The sequence below is a fragment of the Gymnoscopelus braueri genome (assembly GCF_963280865.1).
Source record: "Gymnoscopelus braueri genome assembly, chromosome: 18".
NCBI classification, from domain to species: Eukaryota; Metazoa; Chordata; class Actinopteri; order Myctophiformes; family Myctophidae; genus Gymnoscopelus; species Gymnoscopelus braueri.
In genome coordinates this window covers 139,417-160,630 of record NC_137618.1, presented here as the reverse complement: position 1 = coordinate 160,630, position 21,214 = coordinate 139,417, and the positions used below count along the sequence as shown (strand labels likewise).

The 21,214-nt window shown below is 46.0% G+C and overlaps 1 protein-coding gene across 1 annotated transcript in view; it reads right to left on the bottom strand.

Moving 5' to 3' along the window:
• Window positions 1–21,214, bottom strand: part of LOC308105809 (uncharacterized protein) — a 105,925-nt gene that overhangs the window by 72,540 nt on the left and 12,171 nt on the right. Inside the window, exons 7-9 of the mRNA XM_080456734.1 lie at window positions 12,012–12,367; window positions 5,871–6,150; window positions 5,454–5,534 (exon numbers count right to left, since the gene is read on the bottom strand). Of these exons, the coding sequence (XP_080312860.1) occupies window positions 5,454–5,534; window positions 5,871–6,150; window positions 12,012–12,367 (717 nt within the window). The remainder of the gene's footprint in view (window positions 1–5,453; window positions 5,535–5,870; window positions 6,151–12,011; window positions 12,368–21,214) is intronic.

Genomic DNA, 21,214 nt, shown 5'->3' with positions numbered 1-21,214 from the left:
AGTCTTTGCATAAAAAGCAGCCCTTCAGCTCCTCCACTGCATCACCAGACCACACATGTATAGTCTTGGTGACTGGTTTGCTAGATTTAAACACAGATCTATATGTGGGGGTGAGATGGACAGCCTTATGGTCAGAGGTGGCTAGTGGAGCCCTAGCTCTGGCTGTATAGGCGTCCTTGATGTTACCAAAGCACTTGTCCAGTATGTTGCTTTTCCTCGTAGCACACTTCACATATTGTTGGAAGCGGGCGGCCATAGCTGAGTGGTTAGTGAGCCCGCCTAGGGAGCCAGAGGCCCTGGTTGCCCCACGTACGATTCCAGGCCATGCCAGCATATGTGTCGATGAAATGAAATTTGTCCCTGAGCAAGACTCTTAACCCCTAATTGCTCACAGGCCCTCATTGGAAACAAGCCCGCAAGGACTTTCATGAACGTCCTGTTAAAAGGAATTATCCTTATCCTTATCCTAAGCCTGGCAGATATTTCTCCAGAGGGCAGTGGTTTAGGTCACCCTAACCCAGCATAGGTGCGTCAGGCTCATTTTGAAGATGACGGTGTACAGTCTGCCATCTGGCTAGCTGCACTGGCTGCCCTCGCATCTGGCGGTACATACACGACACATACAAAGATATTAGAAAACTCCCGTGGCAGATAGTATGGTCTCAACGTGATACACAACAGCTCCACGTCAGGGTTACATATTGTCACACTCTGACCCTGTCCTCAGCCCCGCCCCCTGTCTTTCCTCTGTGGCTCGCTCTTTCCCCCTTCTTTCCTGGTGATGAGGAGACAGGCTACAGCTGTGCGCCCAGCTGCGCGCTGGCCACTGATTGACAATTGACTCTGCCTTTTAACCAGGCGTTCTCTGTTGGCCCAGGGCTTGGTGTTAACTTCTTGTCGAGTGACCTACTGTTGATTCGTAGCTGTGTCTACTCTCCCTGTGTTTATCTCCTACCGTGCCTTTGTTACTTTTCCCTCTGTCGAGGTGTAACGTTGTTCTTCTGTTTTACTACTGAGAAGTAAAGGCTATTATTTCTGCAAACTCCTGGTTCTGTGCTCCGTTTATTGGTCCAAGTATTACCCGGGTCGGGTCCGTGACAGTAACACCAAGCCTTTCATGGACCCCGCGGAGCACAGGCCGGGTGTTGGAGTCCTGGAGCTGCAGCAGCTCACCATGGGTGAGATCTATGATTCTCTGATCCGGGTCGAGGCGCGGCTAGTGGCGTTGGACTCCCTGGGCCGGATGGACGCTCGCTTGGACGCGCTGGAGGCCAGCGTTCTGGAGGGCAAGGCGGGGATCCGGTCCAGAGTCCAAGGAGTCTTGCAGCGGGTTCGGACGCTGGAGGCGGGGCCTCAACTGGCATCAGAAGCTGACGCGTCGGTCCAAACGGACCCGAGGGAGGAGGAGGAGCCGAGCGGCGCTGCCGGTCCACGGGAGGTGGGAGCCGTTGGCGGGCGAGCCGGCTCAGCAAGGACCTCCAGCATCGAGGGAGCGGGAGCCTGGGCCGAGGTCCCGGATGGGTGGGACCACATGGTTCATGAGTTCCTGGCCAAGGAGTGGGAACTTCGTTCGGAGGAGGGCGGACGTTCGCCTTCCGCCGAGAGAGGGAACCGACGCCGGTCCCCAGAGAGAGAGCAGCGTCGTTCGCCATCCCGGGCGAGGGAGAGGCGCCGTTTATCTCTGGGGAGGGAACGCCGTGGGCGGTCTCCTTCCGGGTCGAGAACCCGTCGTGGGTCGCCGGACAGGGAGAGTCGCCGCCGGCGTCGTTCGCTGGAGAGAGAGGTGCGTCGTCTGTCTCCGGGGAGAGCGGACAGAGATGGCCGCCGCCAAGCTCCCTCCGTGGAGAGAGAGAATCATCGTTTGTCCCCGGACAGAGAGATCCGTCGCCAGCCTCCTCCCGTGGAGAGAGAGGTGCGTCGTCTGTCTCCGGGGAGAGCGGACAGAGATGGCCGCCGCCAAGCCGCCTCCGCGGAGAGAGAGAATCATCGTTTGTCCCCGGACAGAGCGGTCAGAGAGGGCCGCCGCCAAGCCGCCTCCGCGGAGAGAGAGGATCGTCGTTTGTCCCCGGACAGAGAGGGTCGCCGCCAGCATTCTCCCGCGGAGAGGAGGATTCGTCGCCTGCCTCCGGCCGGAGCACGGGCTCGCTTCCCGTCCGTAGAGAGAGAAGGCCGCGGTCACTCTCCACACCTGGAGCCGGGGCACCAGTCTCGGGAGGAAAGGGAGCGCCGCTTCAAGAATAAGTTATGTTTGTATTGCGGTCGCTCTGACCACTTTCTCCTCAAATGTCCCATACGTCCCGTACGGGACACTTATTAGTTTTTCCTTTTGTCTTTTTGTTTCAACCTGTTAGGGCCTTTTGCCCGTCTAAGTCTTTATGACTGTGTACTTTGATTCCAGTGTTTTTGCTACTTTTATGGGGCCTTCTGCCCGTCTAAGGCACTTTAAGAATGTTTACCTTGATCCAGTGTGTTTCTACTGGTGGTAGGGCCGTGGCCCAGTTCTTTTTACTTTTGGTTCCCTTTTATTTTCAGTGTGTTTTCCAGTTGGTTTCCTGTCTCTCACCTGTGTGTTTTCCCTTTCTCTGCCCTTGCTGTTTTGGTTGGTCTGGTGTGTGTTGGGTCTGGGCTTGGCCCAGACCCAACTCCAGAACCGCTCCAACCTCAGCGGCTGACAGGCCGCTGAGGTTGGAGCGGTTCTGGATCCGACTCGAGTTTGGTGGGTCCCATTAACACATTAACCGCCAAGAACGTAGTCCTACGGTCCGTTAAATCCAACTGTTAAGCGCCGAGACCGTAGCCCTACGGGCTGCGGTCTTTTCGCGCATGCGCGGTCCGGGTGCACTTTCGGAATTTTTTTGATCCACTTCCGTTTCCGGTTTGATGACCGGAAATAGAATTATTTGGGATCCGGTTTTGACGATCACGCCCGCTCCCATTCTACAGACGAAACTGAAACTCAATTCTCTTCCTGTAGTTTTTTCTCCACGCATTTCACTGTATAACGTAATCCGCTCTAACTACAACATGGATGCCCCGTTTGACACGCGATCTTCACTGGGAGATACAGGGAGATCTCGCGGATGTAAACAGACCGTGTAGAGCTCAATCTTAAGGATTTTAACAAGATCTATGGCGACATGAAAAAAACAAAAAAACAACAAAAACACCTTGGCACTGGTGAGTACATTATGAGATTAACCTCTGGCGGTCGATGTGTTAAGGAGCCGTCCTCAGCGGTGCTGCCCTTGGTCCTGTTCTTCGTCGCTGCCGGGGTTCGCCTCCTCCCTCTTTTCGGAGGTCATCTGCCAGTACCCTCGGCTCCACCCGTTGCCTGAGCCCTGGCGGCTTATCCTCCCCCCCCCCCCCCATCCCCGGGGAACCCCTTGCCCCTGGGGAACAGGGTCTGTTCCGGTGCCCCCCCCCCCCCCCCCGTCCTTGTTCTGAGGACGTCTGGAATCCGTCCTTAAAAGAGGGGGTACTGTCACACTCTGACCCTGTCCTCAGCCCCACCCCCTGTCTTTCCTCTGTGGCTCGCTCTTTCCCCCTTCTTTCCTGGTGATGAGGAGACAGGCTACAGCTGTGCGCCCAGCTGCGCGCTGGCCACTGATTGACAATTGACTCTGCCTTTTAACCAGGCGTTCTCTGTTGGCCCAGGGCTTGGTGTTAACTTCTTGTCGAGTGACCTACTGTTGATTCGTAGCTGTGTCTACTCTCCCTGTGTTTATCTCCTACCGTGCCTTTGTTACTTTTCCCTCTGTCGAGGTGTAACGTTGTTCTTCTGTTTTACTACTGAGAAGTAAAGGCTATTATTTCTGCAAACTCCTGGTTCTGTGCTCCGTTTATTGGTCCAAGTATTACCCGGGTCGGGTCCGTGACACATATATTGTCTCTGATCGCATAGTTCCAACACCAGCTGTCCTTAACATACACACAGAGACCTCCTCCTGTTAACTTCTCAGAGCTATCTTCTCTGTCAGAGCATCTATGTGACAACCCTTCTACCTCTACAAGACTGTCCGGCATGTCCTTAACAAACCAGGTCTCCGTAAAAACCAATAACCCAGACTCACGGTATTCATAGCTGACTCTCGCTTGTGTGCGTAGTTTGTCCAGTTTATTCCTCAGTGAGCGGGCGTTGCAAAGTAGTATCCAGTTTATACCTCAGTGAGCGGGCGTTGCAAAGTGGTATCGGCGGCAGCGGTAGCTTTGTAGCCTTCCGAGTACGTTGCCTGACGCCACCTTTCCTCCCCCTTTTCCTGGCTCTCCCAGCATGGTACGGTGCCTGTCCTGGCGGCCTCAGTAGCTCTCCTGGAACCAAGCTCAGCAGGTTAGGCGATGTTCTTCCTTCGCCCTCCTGTAGCTGTAGAAGCTCGGTCCCGCTGTACACTAGTCGACCCGTGTTGCTGGGTCCGCGAGCTAGGCACTCAGCTATCCAGCCAGACAGCATTAGCCATGCTAGTAGCCATACTAGTTGGCGGTCCAACCGTCTCCATTCCATTCTCCATAAAGATATCCTATAGTCCATGGTGCACACTTTCCAACCGTGTGATCCCTAGTTTACCAGTCACCACATAAAACAGCACGGAAAACAGCACAAAACTAAACAAATAAGGACATAACAAGTTGCTGCGGAGCCTGTGTGCCCGTGTCGCCGCAGAGCAGCGCCAACACACACACACCAATGGCGAAGGAAACCATGCAAGGCCCCAACCTGCTCATCGGGAGCAGTTTAGGGGTTCAGTGTCTTGCTCAAGGACACTTCGACACTTAGCCAGGAGGAGCCGGGAATCTAAATGGAACCTTCGGATTCCACATTTAAACATCAGAGTAGAAGGTTGTCACATGCGTGAAAGCTCAGCAGCCGTTCTACCTCCTGAGCCACTGCCACCCACAATAATAAAAGAGCCACACACAGAGGAACACAGACCTGCACGTACTGTATGCGTCATAACTTTGTGTAATGGCACATGCTTAGAAAGAACAGATCTACAAGCTAATATCCTGTACCATCGCACAGTGTTGATAGCTTAAAAATCTGTTTCTTTCTCTTTTTTTCACGCATGTGACAACCTTCTACTCTGATGTTTAAATGCTCTGCTCCACAGATCTGCAGCTGACTGCTGGACACAGACAGACACACCACAGCACCGGCTCATAGACAATGATACAGAGAAGAGAGAACGCTTTTATCTCGATCGGAAACAAAAACAAATCACATTCATTTTAACGAGTAATGCAGTGTTACTTGGATCAATAATGTGTAATAATATTACTGTTTTAGCTGCTGTAATATGTTGCACTACTTGTTACTGGGTAAAGTAATAATATTATGGTAATATATTACTAAGTTACATGTTATTGCCCAACACTGGCTGTGTGTGTCTACAGACTACAGGTAAATAGTGTAAACAGACCAGACAGTTGAATCAGTTTATTGAACACATCTATCTCACCTTCAGTTGTAGAGACTCCCCTCGTTGTAGAAGTTGTTGGTGGGTCAGCGTCTGTAGCTTCATGCTGCTCTGATGTTACAACTATTGTGTCAGAAAAGACAACAGACTTGTATAAGAAACCTGCTGTTACCTGGCAGAGATTATCTTAAATTACATTGATTATGTTTGTGTTTTAGTAATGTAATTGACTGTTGTCTACAGACAGTTAATCTGCAGCAGGACAACTGTGTGTGTGTGTGTGTGTGTGTGTGTGTGTGTGTGTGTGTGTGTGTGTGTGTGTGTGTGTGTGTGTGTGTGCGCGTGGGTGATGGATGGGTATTAATGAATTGCACCTGCTGTTCATATCCAATTACAACATAGGAGTGTTTCAGTAGGTTTATCTTGTACACCTACTGTATGCAGCCTCTCTTCACCCACCTTGGGATATGTCTAGAAACCTCTCCACTAGATCATTCCTGTGGATGTTCTTCAGAACATTCACCACGATCCTCTGAGCTGCATCACTGGAGTAGCTCCGCACCATCAGTTGAGTGATGGTCCTCTTGCCCTCCTCCTTAGGGGTTCTCTTTGGGATTGGAGCCAGGCCTTCAAGGACATCAGGGTGCCGCAAATGTAACTTGAACATCTTGAACTCCAAGTCTCCCAGCTTATCCAGAGTTTTCAAGATGTGTTTCTCAAGTGGCTCAATGGTTGAGTCCTGGTACAAACAGAGGATGATAACATCTCAGCTTCATTCTCTTCATGTGTTGGTTATAAAGAGACTGAACACAAGCTTAACCATGCTTTATATATATTAGCAAATACACATTAATTTACAATTATACATGCAATGTTTCTAAAACATATTAGGATTAATTATTTACATATAGGCACATGTAGGTCAGTGAAAGCAGTATTAGGGGCCTTGTCCACAGAGAATTAAGAAAATCCATGTTTACATTGTTTCAGTGAAGCTATTTGTGCTAATATCAAAAATTAAAAGCACAAAATGATGCACAATAATGCAAAAAATCACACCCAGTGTGAAGTGAGTGGTGCCTTTGATGAGGTAATTTCATTAAGCTATATGAACTAGAGGAACAATGGTAAATCCCTGTCCATTCATTTCAATGCTGCTCAACAGGAACACAGAGGGGGCGGGGCTTAAGCTATTACAACCTTTCCCTATTGGCCGTCTAAGAGCACCTACTAAGTTTGGGAAGTTTAGCATGCTGGGAACTGGAGTTATGGCTGTTTAAAGACCAGCCAATAGGGGTGTGTGTGTGTGTGTGTGTGTGTGTGTGTGTGTGTGTGTGTGTGTGTGTGTGTGTGTGTGTGTGTGTGTGTGTGTGTGTGTGTGTAGCCGTGCACGTGTGCTGAGCCAGCCTGTGTGTGTCGCTGCATGTCCTTAAGTGACGCATGTTAGTGTTTAATTAAGGTAAACTGGTTGCATCTTTGTATTATAGTATAGTGTTTTTACTAAAACAAAAACTTCTACAACATAGCTGCCCGGGGACCTAGGCTGTGGAACGCACTGCCGGTGCAGCTAAGGTTAGCACCATCCATGCCTCTGTTTAAGTCACGTCTGAAAACCTACCTCTACACTAAGAGTTTTTCCTAATTGTTTTTATATGATTGTATATACATGTACACTGTAATGTTGTTTTTCTAATTTCATGTTTTGCTTTGCTGTCTGTTGTTTTTAATCTTGCTCTGTGCAGCACTTTGGAACTTTGTTTGGAAAGGTGCTATACAAATAAAATGCATTATCATTATCATAGTTGTCTGTCTCTAAACCATACAACATAGCTGTCTGTCTCTAAACAGTACAACATAGCTGTCTGTCTATAAACCATACAACATAGCTGTCTGTCTCTAAACCATACAACTTAGCTGTCTGTCTATAAACCATACAACATAGCTGTCTGTCTATAAACCATACAACATAGCTGTATGTCTCTAAACCATACAACATAGCTGTGTGTCTCTAAACCATACAACATAGCTGTATGTCTATAAACCATATGACATAGCTGTCTGTCTCTAAACCATACAACATAGCTGTCTGTCTCTAAACCATACAACATAGCTGTATGTCTATAAACCATACAACATAGCTGTCTGTCTATAAACCATACAACATAGCTGTCTGTCTCTAAACCATACAACATAGCTGTCTGTCTATAAACCATATGACATAGCTGTCTGTCTCTAAACCATACAACATAGCTGTCTGTCTCTAAACCAAACAACATAGCTGTCTGTCTCTAAACCATACGACATAGCTGTCTGTCTCTAAACCATACAACATAGCTGTCTGTCTCTAAACCATACGACATAGCTGTCTGTCTCTAAACCATACAACATAGCTGTCTGTCTCTAAACCAAACAACATAGCTGTCTGTCTCTAAACCATACGACATAGCTGTCTGTCTCTAAACCATACAACATAGCTGTCTGTCTCTAAACCATACAACATAGCTGTCTGTCTCTAAACCATATGACATAGCTGTCTGTCTCTAAACCATATGACATAGCTGTCTGTCTCTAAACCATACAACATTGCTTTGTGTCTGTAAACCATACAACATAGCTGTATGTCTCTAAACCATATAACATAGCTGTCTGTCTCTAAACCATATGACATAGCTGTGTGTCTCTAAACCATACGACATAGCTGTCTGTCTCTAAACCATACGACACAGCTGTCTGTCTCTAAACCATACAACATAGCTATCTGTCTCTAAACCATACGACATAGCTGTCTGTCTCTAAACCATACGACATAGCTGTCTGTCTCTAAACCATACGACATAGCTGTCTGTCTCTAAACCATACAACATAGCTATCTGTCTCTAAACCATACGACATAGCTGTGTTTCTCTAAACCATACAACATAGCTGTCTGTCTCTAAACCATACAACATAGCTGTCTGTCTGTCTCTAAACCATACGACATAGCTGTCTATCTCTAAACCATACAACATAGCTGTCTGTCTCTAAACCATACGACATTGCTGTGTGTCTCTAAACCATACAACATAGCTGTATGTCTCTAAACCATACAACATAGCTGTCTGTCTCTAAACCATACAACATAGCTGTCTGTCTGTCTCTAAACCATACGACATAGCTGTCTATCTCTAAACCATACAACATAGCTGTCTGTCTCTAAACCATACGACATTGCTGTGTGTCTCTAAACCATACAACATAGCTGTATGTCTCTAAATCATACGACATAGCTGTCTGTCTCTAAACCATACAACATAGCTGTGTGTCTCTAAACCATACAACATAGCTGTATGTCTCTAAACCATACAACATAGCTGTATGTCTCTAAACCATACGACATAGCTGTCTGTCTCTAAACCATACAACATAGCTGTGTGTCTCTAAACCATACAACATAGCTGTATGTCTCTAAACCATACGACATTGCTGTGTGTCTCTAAACCATACAACATAGCTGTATGTCTCTAAACCATACGACATAGCTGTGTGTCTCTAAACCATACAACATAGCTGTATGTCTCTAAACCATACGACATAGCTGTCTGTCTCTAAACCATACAACATAGCTGTCTATCTCTACAACATAGCTGTCTGTCTCTAAACCATACAACATAGCTGTCTGTCTCTAAACCATACAACATAGCTGTCTGTCTCTAAACCATACAACATAGCTGTCTGTCTCTAAACCATACAACATAGCTGTCTGTCTCTAAACCATACAACATAGCTGTCTGTCTCTAAACCATACAACATAGCTGTATGTCTCTTAACCATACAACATAGCTGTCTGTCTCTAAACCATACAACATAGCTGTCTGTCTCTAAACCATACAACATAGCTGTCTGTCTCTAAACCATACAACATAGCTGTATGTCTCTAAACCATACAACATAGCTGTATGTCTCTTAACCATACAACATAGCTGTATGTCTCTAAACCATACAACATAGCTGTCTGTCTCTAAACCATACAACATAGCTGTCTGTCTCTAAACCATACAACATAGCTGTATGTCTCTTAACCATACAACATAGCTGGTCTCACCACTGTCTTGTACACCTTTCCTTTCATTCTTACTGATACTTTCCTATCACACATCACACCTGACACTTTTCTCCACCCGTTCCAATCTGCTTACACTCGTTTCTTCACCTCTTTTCCAAACTCTCCATTGCTATGGAATGTTCTTAAAGTCCTTCTTTACCTCTACTCCCTATAACCTCACTGTTCCTGGTAGGAACCGTGCTGTGTGTGAGCACTGTGGACATGATATCCACACTGTGTGTGTGTGTGTGTGTGTGTGTGTGTGTGTGTGTGTGTGTGTGTGTGTGTGTGTGTGTGTGTGTGTGTGTGTGTGTGTGTGTGTGTGTGTGTGTGTGTGTGTGTGTGTGTGTGTGTGTGTGTGTGTGTGTGCGTGCGTGCGTGCGTGAGAGAGAGAGCACTATGGTCATGATATGGAAAGTGCTCCTCAGCTCAAAAGGCATTCTCTGTGGACAAGCCCCTCAGAGTTACTATATACTGTTACTATATGAATGTAGAACGTTGCATTAGATGGGACATGCACAACAACTGAGGCGTGGCTGTGCAAATGCAAATATAAATTAAAACCTCTTATACAATAGAGCATCCTATTAAGGACTGGTTTCTTTGAATTAAAAAACAATACTAATGTCTTAGTTCTTACAGTGAGTGTCTACAATGTATTTAAAACACTGAACTCTGGTCTTATTTGTTTGTTCTTACAGTGAATGTCTATGTCTGTGTCTATGTCTGTGTTTTCAGTGGTTTTACGCTAGATGGCGCTGTTCGCTAATCTATGAGGCACCATTTGACTCCCAGTGAAGGAATGAAGGAGCAATTCATCGGGAAAAAAAACTGCCACTGGGAAAATTGCCTTTTCTCTGCTTTCTGTACTTTTTGGCAAAAACAACCTACATTCAACTGCCCACTATGGAATGGATTATTTTATTGCGTTTTTTTAATTTAGATTCTATGAGACACCCAACTTCTTTTAAAGTGATCGGCAGGTGGATCGTTGTGAAGAATGATATTCTATGATTGTAATATTAATATTAATATTCTATAATAAATATTCTAATCTCTGTTGTCCCTGCTGCCACACCCCCTACCTCTGTCTCTGTTGTCCCTGTTGCCACACCCCCTACCTTTGTCTCTGTTGTCCCTGCTGCCACACCCCCTACCTCTGTCTCTGTTGTCCCTAGTGCCACACCCCCCTGCCTCTGTCTCTGTTGTCCCTGTTGCCACACCCCCTACCTCTGTCTCTGTTGTCCCTGTTGCCACACCCCCTACCTCTGTCTCTGTTGTCCCTGTTGCCACACCCCCTACCTCTGTCTCTGTTGTCCCTAGTGCCACACCCCCCTGCCTCTGTCTCTGTTGTCCCTGTTGCCACACCCCCCTGCCTCTGTCTCTGTTGTCCCTGCTGCCACACCCCCCTGCCTCTGTCTCTGTTGTCCCTGCTGCCACACCCCCCTGCCTCTGTCTCTGTTGTCCCTTCTGCCACACCCCCTACGTCTGTCTCTGTTGTCCCTTCTGCCACACCCCCTACCTCTGTCTCTGTTGTCCCTTCTGCCACACCCCCTACCTCTGTCTCTGTTGTCCCTGCTGCCACACCCCCCTGCCTCTGTCTCTGTTGTCCCTGCTGCCACACCCCCCTACCTCTGTCTCTGTTGTCCCTGCTGCCACACCCCCTGCCTCTGTCTCTGTTGTCCCTGTTGCCACACCCCCCTGCCTCTGTCTCTGTTGTCCCTGCTGCTACACCCCTACCTCTGTCTCTGTTGTCCCTGCTGCCACACCCCCCTGCCTCTGTCTCTGTTGTCCCTGCTGCCACACCCCCCTGCCTCTGTCTCTGTTGTCCCTGTTGCCACACCCCCTGCCTCTGTCTCTGTTGTCCCTGTTGCCACACCCCCTGCCTCTGTCTCTGTTGTCCCTGTTGCCACACCCCCTGCCTCTGTCTCTGTTGTCCCTGTTGCCACACCCCCCTGCCTCTGTCTCTGTTGTCCCTAGTGCCACACCCCCCTGCCTCTGTCTCTGTTGTCCCTGTTGCCACACCCCCTACCTCTGTCTCTGTTGTCCCTTCTGCCACACCCCCCTACCTCTGTCTCTGTTGTCCCTGCTGCCACACCCCCCTGCCTCTGTCTCTGTTGTCCCTGCTGCCACACCCCCCTGCCTCTGTCTCTGTTGTCCCTGTTGCCACACCCCCCTGCCTCTGTCTCTGTTGTCCCTGTTGCCACACCCCCCTGCCTCTGTCTCTGTTGTCTCTGTTGTCTCTGCCGCCACACCCCCCTGCCTCTGTCTCTGTTGTCCCTGCTGCCACACCCCCTACCTCTGTCTCTGTTGTCCCTTCTGCCACACCCCCTACCTCTGTCTCTGTTGTCCCTGTTGCCACACCCCCTACCTCTGTCTCTGTTGTCCCTGCTGCCAAAACCCCTACATCTGTCTCTGTTGTCCCTGCTGCCCACAGGTAGTTCTACATGTAACCACCCCCGCCCCCCAAGAGCCACAGTGTAAAAAATATGTTAGACATGGAAGAAAGAGGACATTACCATCCCTGCGTTCGTGCCGGCGCTCCTGGACGGACGGCAGGCTCCTCTCCCACTCATCGCGGCTCCTCTCGTGGCCCTGCAAGTGGCGCCGGGCGGCCGGGCTGGACCTGTCGGAGCGCCCCCCCCGTTGGGGCGACGAGGTGTCGTGGGAGGAGGAGGGGAGGGGCGACCGGGAGCGGTGGTGCTGGTGGTGGGCCGGGGAGAGGGAGTGGTGTTGGTGGTGGGCCGGGGAGAGGGAGTGGCGGCGGCGTGGGGACGGCGAAGAGTGCCTCTGGGCGGAGGAACCCGAGTGGGAGGAAGGAGAGTGGTGGCGGGGGGAGGTGGGTGTTCGCTGGCATTGAGGGGGACTGGGAGACCTGCAGGGGGGGGGGCAAATCAGAGATATGTTGCTATAATCAGTGGTTCTCAAACTTGTTCATGTCAAGGACCCCCAAAATGATATGTATTTGGCCACGGACCCCCCAGAAGCAAAGACTTAGAGTCTTTGCTTCTGAGGTACAAATGTTCGCTTTAAAAAAATATATATTTTCAAAGATTTGCACACATTTTCACGATAAAAAAAATAAATAGCAGATCGACAAGCTGCTATGAATATGTATATCTGCTATTTTTGAATAGCCAGATAAAACTTAAAATGACACAGATGCGTTCCAAGTCTAAAAGGGTTATGGTACATGTTCCTACAGTCTGTAGTGAACGTTGTGGTAAAATAAATGTTTTTTGTTGTTGTTGACACGCTGTGTATTCAAAGGTAGGGTAAGTGACATATATACACACATATATATATATATATATATATATATATATATATAATATATTAGGAAATTGCAGATTGAGGCTTTAACCTTTGCTTTTATGAAATATACGAGATCATTGGGATTTTCTGGAAGATTGAACATAATGCTAGTTTGACCGCCTCAAATACTCTTTAGGGGAGACCCGGGACAAAAGTAACACTTTTTGTATTTGCCTTCATAATTAACTGGAAATATCCTAGTCATCTTTTGCTATAAGAAACATATATATGTGCCCTAATTGATAATAGCATTTTTAAGCTTTCACTAATAAGGACAAGACTAAAATATTAATTTGAATGCAATGAGTCACAGTGTTACTAATCTCTCAAGAACAGATTCTGCTCTGCGTTGGAATCTGTCGAGAAGGCTCGTCATAACATGTACGCACTGGGCTACAAGTGGGCGTGCCTTCAGATCAGGAAGCAGGCCACGCTTTACCCAATCAAATGTAGTGCGCCGGATTCACGTGTCCGTCGATCTTTCCCCCTCGAAACAAACCCAAACTAATTTAACAATAGCGTCCGCGGAGCAGACAAAACCACGGAAAGATATTCACATTTTAACTTGCTCTTTCATCATAGAAACAAGTGGGCTTATAACCAAAACGATCCATGTTCTCTGGGAGAAGTGGTGTTAGTGTTCCGTGTAGAAATATTGTTAGTGGGAATGAGAACATAGTGGCAACACCGGAAGTGAAACGCTGAAGGCAGACCAAAACCCCGGTTTCCTTTGCGCACGGGTGCTACGTCGCCATTGTCCCAGAGCCAAGTAAGATAGTACAAACAGCAGAGGGCGCTGTTTTTCATTCTTATTTGGTTCTGGGTTCCCAGATTGCAGTGTTACAACTGCCCCCGTGACGGGGGCAGTTGTAACAGTGATTCGGGGCAATTGTAACACTGTAAAAATAAGTCATATTAACACACTTTATCTCAAATAAAGGCACATCACTAAGCAATATGTATTTTTTATAATTTAACATGTTTTATATACATAATTAAAATTATTCAGATTTTTATTCTAATTATTTTATTTTTAAATTTTGTGTTTTCAAATGTATGTCTATTTTTTATTTAAATGTTTTTTTACTTTGAAATGTAGTGATATTTAGTGAAATATGTTCATTTACTAACATAAAAGTATGTAATCCCAGACAAAAAATCAGCTTGCATTGAAAACACACGTTACAATTGACCCCGGTCACTTTGTTACAATTGCTCCCGAAGGGGCAACCATGATAAAATCCCATATTCTAGATAGACAAACCTATACTAGCATAGGCTGCTGATGTTAATTTGTGACCAATAACATAGAGATACAATTCATCTAAGTTTAAATCAGCTGACATCTTTAGACAGAAGGAAAATACCGTACACTTAAAAATATACGCTTACACCTCACAATCTGTTTTTGTTGAAAACGTCTGCTGAGATGAAATGATCATTCTATCCTTCCTTAGGCAGAGAGAGGACCCTACTGAGCATGTGCACAAGAAGTCTCACCCTTCTAGCGTTATTTCTGATTAGAATTATTGAGTGTGCTACGTTTGCCCCCTGTTATCTTTGACCCCAGTCTCCCCATAACCGAACAAATGTCTGCGTGGTATGCAGTGGTGTAAAGTAACTAAGTGTATTTACTCAAGTACTGTACTTAAGTACAATTTTGAGGTATTTTTACTGTACTGGCCGCTGCCCAGTCCTGGATGATAAGGCTATATGTATGTGACGGAGTCTTGAGCTACAGCGATGCCCCCCCCGCTCCCCATTCATTTGCTAACAAGCTAATTCATTCATACTCCCACAAGTCAGTATGTTCAACCTCACGCCCTCATTCCCACAGTGCCTCTCTGGCGGTTCATTTAAGGTTTCAGACAATGACATGCAAATTAACTGGTTTAGCACCTTGGCCATCACTTGGCCAACTTAGACCATCACGATGGACTCAGGAGCCCAGGAGTTGTGATCCCCCACCCCACCTCCAAACACACACACACACACACACACACATTTGTAACGCACTTTATATTTGAAGCAAATCTCAAAGTGCTACAGGATTAAAAACATAAAAAGAAAGAGAAAACAATAATAATAGTAAAACAGTGAAATGAATAAACTTCAGATCAAGTCAGCAGGCACAGTAGAAGTTTAAAAAGATAAAACAACTACATCTCTATCTATGCAAATGCCTTGTTAAAAAGGAAGGTTTTTAGTCCTTTTTAAAAGTGTCAATGGACTGTGGTGCTCTCAGATGGTCCGGGAGGGCATTCCACAGTCGAGGAGCAGCTGAGCAGAAGGCCCGATCCCCCATGGTGCGGAGATTTGTTGTGCGGGGCTCCAGTACGTTTGAGTTTCTGGAGCGGAGTGAGCGGGTGGAGCGTGTGGAGTTCGGGGGTTTGATGAGTTCCTTTAGGTAGGAGGGGGCATTGCTGTAGATGCACTGATGGGTGAGGAGGGAGACCTTGTATTCGATTCTGACGGAGATGGGGAGCCAGTGTAGTGAATGGAGGATGGGTGTGATGTGTTCGTATTTCCGCACTCTCATCAGGATCCTAGCAGCACTGTTCTGGATGTACTGGAGCTTCTGGATGCTCTTGCTAGGGATCCCGATGAGAAGTGCGTTGCAGTAGTCAAGACAAAGGCGTGGATGAGTTTTTCGGCATCTGGCAGAGTGAGTGTGGGGCGGAGTCTGGCTATATTTCGGAGGTGGAAAAATGAAGTTTTACAGAGGTGTTTGATATGGGAATCGAAAGTCAGGTGGGGGTCCATTTTAACACCGAGGTTGGTGACTACGGGTGAGAGGGAAAGGATCTGGCTGGAGAAAGTGATGCTAGTTATTGGGGATGATTTGACCTGGTGTGGGGTGCCGATTAGAATGGCCTCTGTTTTTGTACTGTTTAGCTGTAGGAAATTTTGAGTCATCCACGCCTTTATCTCCTCAAGGCAGGTGGTCAGTGTGGATGATGGTGTTGAAGGTGGTGACGGCAAGGAGGCAGAGTGGATTGGGTTGGTCCTGATGTAAAGTTGGGTGTCATCAGCGTAGCAGTGGTAGGAAATCCCATGCCGGCTGATGACACGACCAAGGGGGAGTATGTAGAGTGTGAAGAGGGTGGGGCCGAGAACAGAACCTTGGGGGACGCCACAGGTGCCAGGCTGTGTCCGGGAACTTGCACCTCCCAGGGAGACACGCTCGGTTCTGTCTGTGAGGTAGGAGGTGAACCAGTGTAGTGCGGAGTCGGAGAGTCCTATGGTGGAGTGAAGACGGTTGAGGAGAATATTGTGGTCGACTGTATCGAAAGCCGCCGAGAGGTCCAGGAGGATGAGGAGGGAGGGGGAGCCGGCATCAGCTGCCATCAAAAGGTTTTTGAAAAGTTTCGAAAAGATTATTGTGTTGTAGATGTTGTTGAAGTTGAGTGGCGACAACCTTTTCCAGCACCTTGGAGAGGAAGGGCAGGTTGGAGATGGGTCTGTAATTGGTGAAGACTTCCAAGGGTCAAGGGTGGGTTATATCAGGAGGGGTGTAATGATGGCAGTCTTTAAAGCAGGTGGGACGTGGCCGGCTTGGAGGGAGTGGTTAATGGCTGTGGTGATGAGAGGACTTATGGCAGTGATGTTGGTTTTTACCAGGGCTGTGGGGAAGGGGTCAAGGGCGCAAGTGGAAGATTTCATCTTGCTGATGGTGTCCTCAACCTCTCGCTGTGAGATGTTGACAAAACAGCGGAGAGGCTGGGAGATCACTGGCTGTGGGGCAGCAATCAGGACAGGTAGAGTGGGGGAGGCAGAGAGAACAGAGCGGATGGTATTTACCTTTGATCTGAAGGAATCAAGGTAGTTGTTGCACTGGTCCTCTGTGGTGGCAGTGTGGGTGGGTGATTGTGGTTTAAGGAAGTTATTTATGGTGGAGAAAAGTTGCTTGGAGTTACCGGAACTGTTATTAATTATGTTGGAATAGAATTTTGACCGTGTGTCTCTGAGGGCCGTTGAATAGGCCGTTCGATGCTCTCTGTAAATCAGCCTGTGGACAGTGAGCCCTGACGCCATGTAGCGGCGCTCAAGGATACGGCCTGCTGCCTTCAATTTCCGCAGCTCACTGGTGAACCAGGGGGAGGAGCGTGAGAAAGAGACTGTTTTTGTTTTGACAGGGGCGTGAAGATCCAGGAGACGGCTCAGGGTGTTATTGTACAGGTCAACTGATTCAGTGGCTGATGAGGGGGTTGCAGAGGAGAGGTGATGGAGGTCCAGGGCTATGGCGTCAGGGTTAATGTTTTTTATGTTCCTGAAATGGATTTGGCGTTTTGGCTTATTGTGGGGGGAGGGGAAAAAGGCTTAGTTACGGGGCCAGAGCTCAGCTCTGGACCTGTTTTAAGATTGGCAGTATTCCGCTTCTGCCACTTTTCGCAGTTCTGGCTGAACCGTGCTGTCGCTTTTTACGAAACTCGGCCATATGGTTGATGGTCATGAAAAACTATCAAGAAATAATTCTCACAATCTTTCGTCCAAAGGTGGCGCTATAGCACTGAATTGAAAATGGCAACTTTGAACAGGTACAACTCATGCCCTGTTTGACCTACAGCCATGAAACTTGGATACACATATGCGTCTACTCATGCTGAACAACTTTCTCACAACTTTCACAACTTTTGACCTCTGACCTTTCGATCTCCCACCATTTTGAATTATATGAAAAACAGTCATTGGCTCCTAACTTCTTCATTTTTTCACTTAGAAAAAATCCGCTCCCATCGTTATGTCGGCAGAGGTCCAAAGTTCATGTGTAAAGAGTTTCGTGCAGATTACTCAAACATCCCAGGAGGAGATACGTTTTACCTATTGCAGTTTTATGAAAATTATTCATCTGCCCCTAACACACACATGCAGACTCATATTTCTTTGAAACTTTGCGATAATGTTGAGGGTCATTCCAAAAATCACTGAAACCAATCTTACTCCAATTGGTCAAGGGGGGGCGCTATAGCAATTTTTGTCAAATGCAAACTTTAAGCAGGCAAAAGTCATGCCTCGTTTGGCCTACAGCCATTAAACCTGCTTACACATGTTCAATTCCTGTTAATGGCAATAGGTTGAGACGTCCAATCAATCCATTCTGCTTCCATCTCCCTCTCTCTTCAATCTATTCCGTTTCCATGTTTCTCTCTCTCTCTCTCTCTCTCTCTCTCTCTCTCTCTCTCTCTCTCACAAGCTCAGAATAGTGAAAATAGCATATCTACAAGCTCACAACAAGCAATGCTACAACTGCTGTTGTCATCGGCTGCGTGGAGACAGAAACGAAAACTGATACTGAATTTTTTTTTTTGCTTAATCATTCTGAATCAGCTTTGCTTAATCATTCATCAAAAGTTCTGAAAGTTCCAATGAAGGAACGGGACTCTTACAAGGTTCAACTGGTGACATTGACAGAGAAGCATCAGAAAGATACATCAGACATACAAACATCCCACCAGAAAGAATGAGTGTTCTTGTAGAGAACTTGTAGATCTGCCATTTTCACTATTCTGAGCTTGTTGAATACAGCCCCTGACTACCCTTACAATAATAAAACAAAAATTAACACTGAAACATAACAAAACTCTACTTCTTTTCACAAACTAAAAACTAAATTCAATTAGCAAATCCACTTAAAAATCGAATGAAAACTAACTGCAATTGAAAACATGAAACATGTAGTCAAAACAAAAATAAAAATGTGTGTGTGTGGGGGGGGAGAGAAAACTCCTGGGCTACACAGTAAAATCCTCTGTTGATTTATCTCTGAGAGTGTAGCCTAAAAATTTTTGGATCCACTAGTAAAGTTACTATAGTCTGGTGACAAGCTCACAGTCAAGAGCCATTGTGATGGCCTATTTTTGGCTAGAGACAAACAAAAGACCATGGCCAAGGTGTTAAACCAGTTAATTTGCATGTCATTGTCTGAAACCATTGCTGATGCAGTGCATGTCAGTGTGACTTTGTTTTCCAACCTCGAAAAGTTTTTTGATTGAATACTTTATTTAGTATTTTTCAGACAAAAAGCACATAAAAGTACAGTTAAAATACAAGGTAGACTAAATAGGATTTTAAAAAATCCAAGGAAGCCATATGGCTTGTTTAAATTGGGGTCCTTAGTAAGTTAGTACATCTCCTGTGTTGATTTAACTCGGTTTCACATTCTAAAATAACATAATTGTGCCCAAAAGTAGTTTATAATGCAATTTTATTGAAATGTTACTTTCAGTTGACTAGTATAGTTATTAGTTACTGCTCTCAGAAAGTAGCAGCCTTGGGAGCTGCAATTCTTTTATCTCTGACTTTCCAAGGAGTAGTGCACATAACCTACAGAACAATAAAACACCTTAGCCAACGCACTCATGTCTGCACCAGTAGTGTATTGGAGTAGAGAGTGGCCTTACAATTTACAGACCAAGGTTCAAGTCCAGCTTGGTTTAGTAGTTATATTGTGAAACTGTTGTTTCCGATGTTTTTATGTGTTTGGTTTGTCTAATATGGTTTAATGTGTAAAAAAAATGTTGTTTTTAAAGAAATACTCTCTTTTTCAATCATAAATCTAAATCTGCAATGTAACTAGTAAATAAAGCTGTCAAATAATTGTAGTGGAGTAAAAGTATAATATAGCCGATCTACAAGCTCACAACACGTCTCATCGCGACGCGTTGTGAGCTTGTAGTTCGTCTATTTTCAAACATTTTTGTACTTTTACTTTTGGTACTTTAAGTTTATTTTGATGCTAATACTTTTGTACTTTTACTCAAGTAACATTTTGAACACAGGCCTTTTAGTTGTAACAGAGTGTTTTTATATTGTGGTATTGCAACTTTTAGGCTACTTAAGTAAAATGTCTGAGTACTTCTTCCACCAACGATTTGCTTTTGAATTCTTTTGAACAATTGCTTTTGAATTCATCCTAAGGACTCTTTTTTTCCCTTCTATTTTCCATGTTTTGGATCTGATAAATGGGGCCTCTGATAAATAATACTGTACTTTTACTCCACTACAATTATTTGAAAACTGTTAGTTAGTTTGTAGATTTTGATTATTATCACAAAACATACATTAACCACTTTAGCCCTATACACATTTCGGCCATTTGAAAATAGCCGATCTACAAGCCAGGGTTTCCGCTAGGCATTTTTTGGGCCGGCCACCATGGCCGGCAGGATTATATTTTACCGGCCAAAGAATACATTTACCGGCCATATAATTAACGCCACATGCGTGTTTGCACTGCATACTGTCATGCACCCAACTGATTTGGCTCATTACACCTCGATACGTTAGAGCTGTGCTTCTTTCCACTTTATCACAGATGCAATCTGTTCCTGTTTTTATAGATAACTAAATTATATGATCTACTATATCATGCAGAGATGTCGCTTGCCAAAAATGAAATGAATAAAGTGGGCACGAGTGAACTGCTGCGCAACGAATACCAAAACGTCCGCTCGCGGCGGCTCGCCCCAAAACATGGTCGCCCCGGGGAAAATCCGGCGGTATTTGCCTGGTAGGGTATTCCTGAACAAACATATCAGTAAACTATGCCTAAACCTAACCTTATTCCTATCCTAATCTTAACCTCAGTAAAGCTATACCTAATCCTAAACCAATTTCTACCCTTATCCTCAGTTAAACAAATACTAGAATACAAGAACCACTGGTCCGCCTGAAAAATGGGGGCGAGGGTGTTCTGGGGCGAGTCCTAATAACCCTGCGGGCTGTGGTTTCCCTGCGCAACACCGTCGCACAGTATAAACAAATTAATATATATTTTGGGCTTTACATCGATTCTCATTAAACCTTGATATGCAAAAATAGGTTTTGTTTGTTAACGTGAATTATATGTGTCATGATATATGTGGCCTTGCACGAGGTTGATTACTTGCCTCTGTAGTTGCTTTCACCAACTTTCACCACTGTATCCATTGCAGACAGACAGTCACTGTGCTTGCATAATATCCACGACCCACACGTGTTCGGGTCCCTTTATCGACAATTGGGTCCGGTTTGGTCCATATTCTATCACCTCGTAAAATCCCGGTTCTATTATCAACACCCAAGCGAACCACTCTGTCTAGTGTCTACTCAGCGCTGAAAGACGCAGCTGTGTCTCTCAGCTCAATCATCAAAAATAGCAGACATACAAGCTCACAACGCGGCGCGTTGCGACGTGCTGTGAGCTTGTAGCTCTGATATTTTCAACGTGCGACACCATCGTACAACGAATAGGCTATTCTATAACTGCAGCGCAGAGCAGGCTGTCGGAATTAAACCACACAGTCAGATCATGATACAAACTTTAAATGATTATGATTTTAATGGTTGTAGCCAACTACTTTATCCAAATAATAATATTAATAATAGGCTTAAATGATAAAATAGCCTAATAACAGCATTTTCCCAA